This window comes from Chiroxiphia lanceolata, chromosome 4, assembly GCF_009829145.1.
Source record: "Chiroxiphia lanceolata isolate bChiLan1 chromosome 4, bChiLan1.pri, whole genome shotgun sequence".
In the NCBI taxonomy this organism is placed as follows: domain Eukaryota; kingdom Metazoa; phylum Chordata; class Aves; order Passeriformes; family Pipridae; genus Chiroxiphia; species Chiroxiphia lanceolata.
Genome location: NC_045640.1, coordinates 32,818,042 through 32,830,162, shown reverse-complemented (window position 1 = coordinate 32,830,162; position 12,121 = coordinate 32,818,042). Strand labels below are relative to the sequence as shown.

General features: G+C 37.8%; 1 protein-coding gene across 9 annotated transcripts in view; it reads right to left on the bottom strand.

The window, feature by feature from the left end:
• Positions 1-752: 752 nt before the first annotated feature.
• The window catches only part of FAT1 (FAT atypical cadherin 1), a 104,819-nt gene continuing 93,450 nt past the window's right edge, over positions 753-12,121 (bottom strand). For 4 of the 9 annotated variants that reach the window (XM_032685389.1, XM_032685390.1, XM_032685385.1 and 1 more), the window contains 8 exons: positions 11,624-12,086; positions 10,962-11,115; positions 10,610-10,720; positions 9,788-10,419; positions 9,406-9,543; positions 7,334-7,393; positions 3,394-3,429; positions 753-2,465 (listed from right to left, as the gene is read on the bottom strand). In XM_032685389.1, coding sequence (XP_032541280.1) covers positions 1,840-2,465; positions 3,394-3,429; positions 7,334-7,393; positions 9,406-9,543; positions 9,788-10,419; positions 10,610-10,720; positions 10,962-11,115; positions 11,624-12,086 — 2,220 coding nt within the window. In that variant the 3' untranslated portion in view covers positions 753-1,839. Of the gene's footprint in view, positions 2,466-3,393; positions 3,430-7,333; positions 7,394-8,868; positions 8,923-9,405; positions 9,544-9,787; positions 10,420-10,609; positions 10,721-10,961; positions 11,116-11,623; positions 12,087-12,121 lie in introns of all 9 variants that reach the window. The other 5 variants (XM_032685386.1, XM_032685391.1, XM_032685388.1 and 2 more) reach the window with 3 other exon arrangements.

The window sequence follows — 12,121 nt, the reverse complement described above, 5'->3', positions numbered from 1 at the left end:
TACCACTGAGGAATGTCTGTGCCTGGCTCTTTGGCTCTGTCCTATAATCCCTCCATTTCCATTATATAGCTGCCAAGCTGAGAGTTGTTCCATTTTGTACATAAATAGCATTCCAAAAATCCAGTACCCTGTTCTGCTAGATGGTGGAAGGCTGAGGCTTAGCTCTCAGGACTGAGAGAATCCAATACTGTACCTTTCAGGCTACAGAATGTTATGATAAAATGGAGATGGAGCTGAAAGGATTCCAGGCTATATTAAAAATGTACTAATGTGCCAGGAAATCTATTTGAACTTAAAAAGCATCCCTCAAGCAAGAGGCAGAGGACACAGCTATTATTACTTTAGCTTACCATCAGGGCAAATTTATGCCAGAGAACTCTATTAAAGGCTTTGTTCTTTTCTAGTCAGAAAAGCAGCAGGATACAGGCAAACCATATCCCGTCTTGACTTCTTCAAGGTAAATTTCTAGCGTGAACTTCATGTAAGAAACTGCAATTGAAATATAATTGCATTAAAAAAACCAATGTATTTAGAACAAACTCAGACACTGGCACAGACATTTCAGCATGCAGGTGCACAGTCAAGGGACAACTAGTCATGAAAATAACTATTCAGGTGATAAAGCAGGGGAGAAACTGATTTAAAGAGCTTCTGGAATTTTTTGTAAATGTTTGGGACTTCATAAAAAATACTCAGTAATTTACATAGTTGATATTATGTATTTAAAGAAAAATGCAAACTACCGAGAAGGCTACTGCAGGTTGATACCCATCAATCTTTATTCAGACTGGCCCGATTACTTTTAAAAACACCATTAAGCAGACACACACTGCCATCTCGTGAGCATCTCTAACACAGCTGCAGGCTGATTTCAGAGGAGAGGAAAGCGAGTTGCTTGGAGCAAGTAACTTAATACAGTACAAAACATATACAGATTTAAAAAATGCTGCACTGAATGCTTTGTCAATGGTATATTATATAACAGAGATACACAGAGAAAAGCTAAAGTATTTCATTAATAATTTATTGTCAGTAAGAAAGACTGGCTAATGGTAATTTTCAGTAAAAACCTTTACAAGACCATTGGATCACAAATATACAGACACTATAAAAACTGTGTCATGGTGGTTTTGGTTCTAAACTGGTATGTAGAGGGTCCCCAACACACTTTCCAAGAAGGGAAAAAAATGTTTACAGTTCTAAAATACAGCAACCCATTTAAGACATTTCCATATAGCTGACCCAGAAAAATATCAGACCTAACATATGTACAAATGAAATTGTGTGAATATGTTGAATGTTTTAGAATGAAATGTCAAACCTTGTGTTTTGGGGGAATACAGAGAGTGATGCCCTGATTATAAGTCAGGGTGCTCATTTTTAATGGCACACTAACACCACTAGTTTCAGTGGAAAACAAATTCACAAAATATCTACAAAATCTAGTTAAAACTATTAAAATCAAAACTGTACATAAAATTTACAAAAAGTAGGAGAAAATTAATTGCATTAGAACTATATAAATATATGCATCATGCTAACATGGAGAAATGGTATGTGATTTTTTTAAACATACACAATTGAAGTACAAAAAGGATGTTCAGAAATGGCACAGCCAATGGAAATCTTGGAACTGTCCAATTATAATAGGTTAGGAAATTGAAAGAGGCTGATTTAGTGAAATGAATTGCATGATCCAATGCTGCCATGCCAGTTTAGCTCACTGAAACAAAAGCATTCACTGTGGCTGGGAAAAAAACCAGAAAAATAAAAAAGCTCTTGAAAATTGTTCTAGATTTGATAAAGTTTGTTAGAGTCCAGGCACTTTTGTTGGGTGTGTCAGACTTCTGTATGTTGCTGGGAATCAAGTGGAGGAATTTTCACATCTTCAAAATGACTGTCATCTCCACTCTCATAGTCACTCATCATGACTTCAGACTCCATTTCACAGCATGCCGACACATCCGAGCAGGAAGCTGTGGAAGCATACACAGACATGGACATGTTGTCTACAGTGGGTGCTTCAAAGTCTCGATTGTACCCTAATGTGTAAGGAGCGTAAGGTTCTCTGTAACTGCCACTGATGCCACTGGTTGTGGTCTGAGGTTCTGACATGTCTGCGGGGTAGTGATGGGGAAGGTACTGATTAAGGTTAAACCTCTGCCTGCTTCTCGTAGAAGAACCCGAGCTACCTACGGCTGGCATGTCTCTGGGTGGCTGTATTGACTCAAATTGGTCGCTGTATTCAGGTGGTAACGGTGGAAGCTCATCAGGTGCAGGGAAGTCATCAGGTGGAGGCGGAAAATCACTTTCTATGTCATAACCACCAGGGTAATAGTCTGTATCGATGGCATTTGGATCTGTGTAGAGGGGAGCTGGCTCCTCAACCACTTCATAATTTGGATACTCTTGGATACCTGGCAACTGAACACTTGGCATCCAGTCTGATGTATCCCAGTGGTAACCTGAAAAGTTAATTTAGAAAAAAGAAAACTAGTATTACTATCTTGTATTCCAGTCAGTCTGAACTGAGAATACAGTGAATACATGTATTAAGACAAGGCAACCAGTGTGATTAGGACACTACTTGTTAATCAGAGAGCAGTTTTCCCTGGTTCCACAAAAAACATTCAACACAACACAACTTTACATTATGCCATGCATTAGACAGTGCATCATTCACACTTGAACTTTTACATTTTCTCAGACATTGCACCTAACATGGGAAAAGCTGCAGTCACCTATGGAATGTGCTGTCACAATGGTTCACTGGATAGCAAAAAATCAACAGCCTCCCTACTGCAGCTAAATTCTTTATCAGTTGTTGTTGAGTAATTAGTTAGGGTGAAAACAACAGCCTGTTTTTCTTAAGAATATATTTAGTATATATAACCCATGACCTTTTTACGTAAAAGAAGTAATTTCTAATTAGTAAACTATTCAGACCATTAAAAGTGACTTTACCTCTTAAGTGAATTATATAGTTAATTTTACAAAATGCTGTTAGCTCTATAGCAACTGTTACACCTCTGATAAAAATCTCTGACTATTAGTAAAGACATTCCACATTCAAATACAAGAACAAAATAGGAAAATCAAGCTTAATCATGCATAAATGACTGAACTTGATCCTCTCTTGCAAACTGCCCTTGAATAAGTTTGTATTTGTCTACTGGAAACTAGATGTAAGCCTAATCTCATTAAAAACCAATCATTTCTCTCATCTGAACACCAACAAAGAAAATAATACACAATTGTAATATAGTGCAAATCTAGTAAAGAGTAATCACTGCGGACAAATGCATAGCAAGCAACTGATAGTAAGTCTGTGTTAAAATCAAATATTAAAAGAAATATTTTGGTGAACATCAATGAACTGCATGCAGAAGTCACCTCTTGAATTGCTGAGGTCAGGAACAGCAAAAGATTCTTTAGAATGAGAAGAAAAAGGAGAAAACATCTGTAGTTAGGAATCAAATAGTAGAACCAATATGAATGACAAACAATGACTGTCACTATAATGTTCATGCTGATTTTGTCCAGTTTACTTAGCAAAACTAAAGTTGGCTTTTGTTTTTTCCTCCTGGACTCCTTATTTAAGACTTGAACTGCAGGACAGCTACTGAGTATGTGTTCAGCCCAGCTGGGACACGGCTGTGTGGTGGCAAAATCTGCACTCTGTAGTTTGCTGAAATCCTCATATCAGTAGAATTAGGGTAACAAAGCCTTGATCTGATTTTTTTCTTCCCTGGTATCACCCTTTGTTTTTCGATACAGGGCTGCATCTATTAGGACTCATACTTGCAAGTATCTCATGCAAAGAAAGTAACTCTCCCATTAGTGTCTAGCTTCCATACACAAAGCACTGGGAAACCTGCCTCCCTTTGCACAACAATTCCAACAATTCATGCTCAGCAGAGAACTGTCCTGTGTTATCTGATGAATTTTAAACCTTTCTCTCTTCAGGAATCTATATTCCCTATTCAAATCTGTAAGAATGAGCAATGCCTATCCTAATAGCAGAATCTTTTCCTAAGAATTCATACTTTCATCTATTCTTGGAAGACATCTATTCTTGGACAGAGATTGACTCTTCAGTGGGGAGTTCCTCTTTTTTTAGGCTTGCCTACCCCAGACTAATGGAGATATCAGTCTGAAATCTGAGACTCTTAAAGCATCTTCGGCCTCATCTCCAGGAAAAGGTTCTGACCACTAGTGTCCTCAGAAGACTAGAAGACTCCTTTATTTTTCCAGGAAAACTGACTGCAAAACTAAACCCATGTGGTGGTTTGGAAAAAAACCCTTTCCCCCTGGGGCTGGTGACAGTCTGCCCCAGAGGTGGTGTTTTTGATACTGAGCAATTAAAAACTTAGTGCGCCCTGTGGAAATTACATACTCACAGAACAGGAAGAGAAGAGGTTAATTTTAATTGCGTATCTAGAAGGAGAAGCAGCCATGCCTTGAAACACCATGTGTTAGAGGGGGGCTGGGGGGCCTTTGCCCCAGCTCCTGGCTGGGGGGGCCAGGAGCAGCACAGCCACTGAATGAAGCCCCCTCTCCCTGAAGCTGCTGACCAATGGGGACCCCGAAAAATCGGGAAGACCCCCTGGGCTGCATCTTCTTCCCCACATCACAGTGGGGGAAAAGAAAAGCAGCGGCAAAAGTAGCACAGAGGGAGAGCTGTGGCCATGAGCCAAGATGAGCTCCTGGCCAAAATACTGTGCAAAGGAATTCCAGGAGCAAGAGAAAGTAGCAGACGAGCAGCAAATATGGCATGGACCAGACCAAGAGACGCAGGGACATCCGATGGAAAGAGAGAGAGAGAGAGAGAGTCTGTTGGAATCAGTTCTAGGGTAAGGACTAAACTAAAAGCCCTTAGAACTCTTTGACCCTGGGGAGGAGGGGTGGAAATCCCCAAAGAAGTCTCCTGAGAGCTCGTCAGGGGCCGGAACCTTCACAGAGCAAGAGCAGGGGATAAAGACTTTAAACTTTAACCCCTTGCACTTTGTGCTGCAGACGTGGTGACACGGGTGTTCCCTTGAAATCCACGGTAATACCCTTGGACAAGGTGGCCGAGGAGCAAGAAGTGGGGGCAGACCCCCCCACACCCCTTAGAAGAAAGAATTCTAGCTACGACAAATCAAAACTGCTGCCTTAAAGATAAGAGACACTTCCAAGCACCGCAGAAATTAATTTGGAAGAGCTGTGGCCTGAAAGTGAAAAGAAGACCTCTTCTTTCTTTCTGGACTTTTTTTTGAAGGAAAGGAGAGAAAGTCTATGTATATATATTGTTTCACCATAGAAGAGATAGTTAAAATTGTTATATATATGTACATATATGTATTATAGTATTTATTGTGTAAGTAATAAATTGTAATATAATTCCCTTCCCCCATACTGAGTGGTGCCTGTCTGAAAACTTCTCTACACATATTAGAACAAATTGTAGAAAAACTTTTGAAACTAGCTTTTTGAAATTTTTTTTTTCCAAACCACCACAATGCAATAGGCACACTTTGGTCTTAGGATTTAAAGCACTTTTACCAAGAATGGGGAGCTCTTGGTTTTCCTCTTCTTCTGAGGCAAAGACTCTTTAACATAAACAAGATCTTGATGTGCCCATCTTTCTAGGTGACAATCTGCTAGACTAGAGCTATATTTCCTCTTGCACTCAGTATTGCTAATTTGCATTGAGCTACAGTCTGAGGAGCAGTGCAGAGAACGCCAACCTAAAACTATTCTAGGATGAGATTCATGCTTCCAGGATACCTCTTGGCCAGAAACACCTGGGGAGACTAAAGGTAAAGACCATCTGCCCCAGAACTTGACCTTGCTGAAGGCTTGAGCAAGGATCTTTACTGCTCGAACTGGCACCCTCCTGAGGGTGCTCAAAAGCAGAACTCTTTACCTAAGATACTTTAAAAGAAGAAATGCTTATTAAAAGTATAAACTTTAAAGTGTTAAGAAGCAGCTGAGCAGGATATATTTAATGTCTCTATGACTACAATGCATAAAGTCTTCTTATTTATCTTACAGTGATGCTAAACCACCAAGTAATACTTTCAACTTTGACTTGAAAATCCATAATTTTTAATTTTTACCAATTAAAATCTCAAAGAAAATCTGAATAAATTATTAAATATTTCCACTGATAGATTTTGCCTCTTCTAGTCTTGGAATTTTTCCTTTCTCAAGTACTGTGCATTGCAATTTTTTAGCACTGAGGACTACAGCCTATAGGTAAACTGTAATGAAATACTCTCATGTAATTAGAAGTCTTTGCATTTGTCTACTTTTTTGTGTTTCTGCATTAATTAAATGTAGGATGTACTTCAGATAACAAACCAAAGAGAATCTTTAGCTACTATAATCAATTTTATGTTCTTAAAATGGCTTCACTTTAAATAGGACTTAGTAACAAACGTTAGGTTTCCTAGTCTGTATCAAGAAATAGGAAGCATCCACACTGTGGATGTTATTTCAGAAGTAACCTCTGCAAACTCATGGTCACGGAGTGAATTACTTGCCTATGACTGGAACTTAAAGTATTATGATGTCAATTAAGTCAATAGTTAGCATTTGTATAGAGTCACTGGTACTTCTATTACTACTATTATTTTGTGAAGAGTTTGTGTTTTCCAGAATGGTTAGTTCTTAGCAGAAATGAAATAAAAGTCCATTGAAAATGTCTGCTTTGCCTCTTTCTAACTTCCAAAATACATACTACACACACACAAATAAATGCATGTGTACATACATACACCCAAACATACCTTTTAGGTACTGCTGTAAGGCTGGATAGTAACAAACTACTTAAACTGACAGAGATATGCATGCCTATGTACACCAGCTGCACACTAAAAATCAACTTTTTCTGCTTAAGAGACAGATTGATCTGAAGACCAGAGAAGTAAGGAACCAGACTACTCCGATTCTGCTCAGCTGGACAAGGTAACAACAGATGTGGGTGGGAGAAGAAAAGGAAGAGAAGGCTGCTGCTTTTTCATCTACAGTACTGTATGTATTTGCCTTCGATGCTGTCTCAACTCTGCTGGGAGCCTTAGTGTGAATATTTTCAAAAGAGAGTAAGCACCTAGATCATTTTATGTCCATACTTTTTTTTGCAAGAAATCACACATTGAAACCGTTTCACAGGGCAGCTGCAGTATACACAAGAAAATACTAATAGATATACAACATAAATATATTATTTGCTAAAACTTATCAGAAAGTCTAAGTATTTATAATTCACATCTGCTAGGGGTACATTACTAGAAGACAAACGTGCATTACTCTGCCAAAGCAGTAAATAAATATGAAAACATGTATATACCTTCTTTTTCCACCGAGTCAACAACAGCATTGACAAGGTGTATTACAGTCACTATGGAAGCTTGTAAAAGGTATAAAAGGAGCAAATTAAAACAAACCTAGAGTTAATATCACTTTAAATAGCATACAGATACACAAAAAACACACTGAAAATTGCAGTCCATTACTATTTTAGAGAGCAAGATTATCTAGAAAACAGTTGCATATAATAAATAAAATACATCTCTAAATCTCAATTTTGTTCTTGCTAAACTTGCAGAAGCACTTGTAACTACTTCTGAAGCAAACTTTGCATAGGCAAAGCTGCTTTGCAAAGTTGCTTTAGTTGTATTAGAATTTCTGAAATGTTGCCTAAACATATTTGTTTGCGTAATACTTCATCTACATAGCAACAAACTAGACTTTTTTAAAGGCTTCAGTTGGGTAAATTAAGGAGTATTGCATTAGACTTCCCCTTTAAAAATGAAAATTACATTCCCTTCCCCCACAATGAAAGTTAAAGGAAAGAAATTTTCACTGAAATGAATTAAAAGTTGAGAATATGAAAAATATCTACTCAAAATTTCTGTTGCTGACCTTAAGTTGTGTGTGAACTGTGATATCACAGTAGGAATACCAAATTCAGGGTGTTACACTGTTATTTAAAAACAACAAAAATGAATGTATTTTTATGTCTTCCCTTTCCCACAATACTTTCGGTAGGGAAAAGGATTTATTACAGGGTAGGATGAAGTAAGCACATGCAATTTGTTTGCATGGTTCAGGAATTAAATTTGAAGCTAATAAATTCTGAATCTACCAAAACAGAAGGAAGCAACAGTATCTATGATGCTACAGCTATTTCTCTTAAAATGATTAATGAGTAATCAATACATGACAAGAAATGGGAGTAAGAATATATGTGATGGAGAGGAGTGGAAAACAACGTGTACAATACAACACTTAAAACCACAGGAAAAAGGTTGAAAGTTGGTATCAGGTCTATTGATAAAACGATGAGGACTGTAAGCATACCATTTTACTTTCACCAATCATTAACACAGATTTTTTTTATGCTGTTAATAACAAATCACTCTACTTCACTGAGAAGCAGAATGTTCTTTATTCCTAAGCTAAAAGAATTTCAAGTTCTTTTTACCACACAGAGACAAAAGCAGAAATTGGAATAAGAGTCAAAACTCCTTAACTTAGTGAATTAAGTTATGAGACAACCGTGGCTTTGTCCAATTAGCATGAAGTGTTTCTGAATACATAGATGCATTTATATCAACTGTAAAAGCATCTGTCATCACAATAGGAAAATAAAAGACTTCCAATTAATAATAATCAAACCCACAAATATGTATGTTGGTTATATCTTGATGGACTGGAGTTGTGATCAAAATAATTATATTTTTATTTTTATATTGGCTTATTTATTGTATGAAATGTTTTTGTTCATTCATTTTAATCATGGTGAAAGCCAAATATACTGTTCTATTATAACAAAATTCCTTTTTGTGCAGCTTCCTTCATTACTAAAGTAATCAAACTTACAAGTAGTCCCTTAAACTCTGCTCTCACTCAGAACTGATCTGATCCATATGGGAGCTGAGGTCGCAGCAAGAAAAAGAGAAGGAAACAAATGAAACTGTAACAGCAGAAAGCTTTTTACTGAGAGCTGAACGGCAAAGCGAAAGTTATATTTGTGCAGAGGCCATTGTTTAAATTCACTGTATTCTTGCATAAGGTGATAACTAATGATAACCTAAAAGAGTTTCTCAAATTTTACCACCTTTTAAACACAAGGCTCTGAACACCCTGGGCTGCATTTTCACTGTAATATTCCAACAACAGAATGATTATATATAATTTTAAGGTAAAATACTTAACACGAAGTGTAAGATAGGTAAAATAATTCAAAAAAATTACGAAATCTGGGTATTAACATAAGTAAATACAGATATATATTAAATAAGCTACTATTTAATATATATTCAATATATGTAAGTCTTATTGACACTAAGAGATATAGATGCAAAGACAGAACAAATGAACTTAAGTGGCAGTACAGAATGATTGCATTTTACATACCATTGTCATCACACGATTCAGACTGGAAGGAGCTGAGAGACTGGACCTCAGACATGCTTTCTCTAGCACTGTAAGGATGGGAGTTCTTTTCATCCAGAGGCTTTTTAGAAAGGCAGGGGTCAAGATCTACTACTTTAGCTGAAAGAAAAAAGTTTCAAGTGAGACGATTAATAGATTGTAGACTAAAGAGTCAATAAAATTTAATGCTGAGATCTACACATTTTTAGAAAACTTAATAGAGCATGAAGCCTGATCAAATTCATAACCCAGTAAAGTCATAATGTTTTCGTACCCTAACAGACATAGACAGTGTTTGCACTAATATTAAAATTATACCAGCACATGCATTTAGCAGAAAAGAAAAAATAAGAACATTTCTTACTATCATAGTCAAAATCCCAGCTGGGTTTCTGTATTGAATCACTGTCTGAAGGCGAGTTGGAGGGAGGTGGAGGTGGCAAATTTGGTGCTACACTGCAAACAGCTACAGCTTTTCGGTGACCATGTACAGAATCTGGGTTAAAAGTACTAAACTCTGGGTGCTCAGGGATAGCAGACCCCTCAAAAGAATTCCTGTCAAGGTTGTTCCTGGAGTCGCTTGGAATGCTTGGAGTGTATGAAATGGGACGAACAGGAACCTGTGGTGGGATGTCAGAATAGATGTTCTTATTCAATTTTGCATCAAAATACGGTCTTTGCAAGAAGGCTGTTGTAGCTCCCAGTTGCTTGTCTTCAGGTTCTGGCTGGTGTTTCTTCTTTCTACTAACTACTTTGCGGCAAACAACAAAAATCACAACTAACAAGAAGATTCCTGCGATGAAAACAATAATCCCAATCACTTCAGCTAAGCTAATGTTCCAAGATGTTGAAACGTATTTATTAAGGACAATGTCTGTGCAGTGTTTTCCTCCAAATCCATGACTACAGTTGCAGTGATATGAACCATAAGTATTCTCACAAAGGGCACCATTAAGACATGGGTTTTCTATGCATTCATCAACATCAGTCAGGCACCTATCGGAAACAGAGAAGAACAATGATGTTTGGTTTACATCAGCAGTCTTTGTTGTAATCTCCTTGTTCTCAACAATTCTGGATATATGTAATATAGAGTACTGCGCACTATCAGGCAACATCTGAGATTTCAACCAGTTTGAACTGTTATGTAATGCTATTAAAACTCAGTATGTGGAACACTACCTACCTTTCTCCACGAAAGCCTGCTTCACACTCACAAACAGGTCCATCCAAACTGTCAATACATTTGCCACTGTTTTTACATGGATTGTCTTTGCAATATGGACCCAGCTGGCACCTGCAAAGCCAAAACAAACAAACAAAAGTGCATGAATGAACCATTACCTTACTGCAAGTGAGTATATAGTGTGGGATTCAGGCTGTAATATAAGAGCTATTATTAACCTCAACTAACTCCAGGGGGTCTCAACATCTCAGCTTTAAGTAGGAAACAGATAAAAAAGGAAACAGAAACAGTGTTACATTTGTAGCCTGTTCTCTAAGGGGTTCATTGATACAAAAAAATCATACAAACATACCTTTGACCTGTGTATTGTCCTCGGCACTGGCAGATAAAATCATCACTGACCGGGATGCAAGTCCCACCATAAAGGCAGGGGTTGGAAGAACACGGGTTGACACTTACATCGCAGTGAGTTCCCATAAACAAAGGTAAACACTTGCAGTAGTAACCTGAAATCAAATACAGTCTTTTTGAAAGACGCACATGGCTTTACTGAATTTGAGATAAAATCCTCCCTGCCCACCTACCTGTTCAAAGATATAGAGGATGGGAAAAAATAGAAATATTTTTTTTTGAAAGATGAAGGAAAGTCTAACAGTAAGGTTTATTTTGAACATGATGGATGGACAACTTTCATTTCTCTCACAAAACTCAAGTTGTCACAATTATTTCAGAATTTTTAAAGGAAGACTCTAAAGTAGGCAGTTAAGAGGACGGACCTCAGGTCATGATACCGAAGATTAAATCCCCACTTTGCCAGATGGACTTTGTTTACTTCATATCCCAAGGAATTGAATTTAGAACACAGGGAGACAAGAGCCTTCCTAGCTGCTCAACCAACTTTCTACGGCTCTCTGGGAAAGCATGAATTATGCATAAAGTTGTTTTGTCCTTCAAAGCAGGGAAGCTGAAAAGCAGTTTTGAAAACTAAAAGCAGAAGAATACAGCACAGCTTACCTCCATTTGACAGTGCGTTGCAGATGCCTCCATTCTGACATGGGCTGCTTGAACAACCATCTGTGGTAGTCAGTAAGCATCCAGGAGTGACATCTACAGATTCTTCCATGTGTGCATAATTTCGTGGCTTGCTGTTTAGGGGCAGCTCTTGTCCATTAAGTACAACAGAGTCCATACAGCCTCTGAAACCATTGCTAACCTGAGGACTTCTACCATGTCTTGTACCTTGCTGACGAATATGACCACCAAAAAACACATGATTATCTAGGTTTAGAGTCCTAAGTGTACCAGGAGCAGTACCAGATGCAGTATGCACCCTATCCAGAACAAGTCGTGCATAATTTCCGTCCACTTCAAGAGATACTGAATGCCACTGGCCATCATTTATCTGAATGCTCTGAACAGAGACAATCCCAGGTCCACTGCCACAATCAAATTTATATTGCAGTCTTCCATGGTGAATCTACAGAGGAGAATCACATCAATAAATGGTCTGCA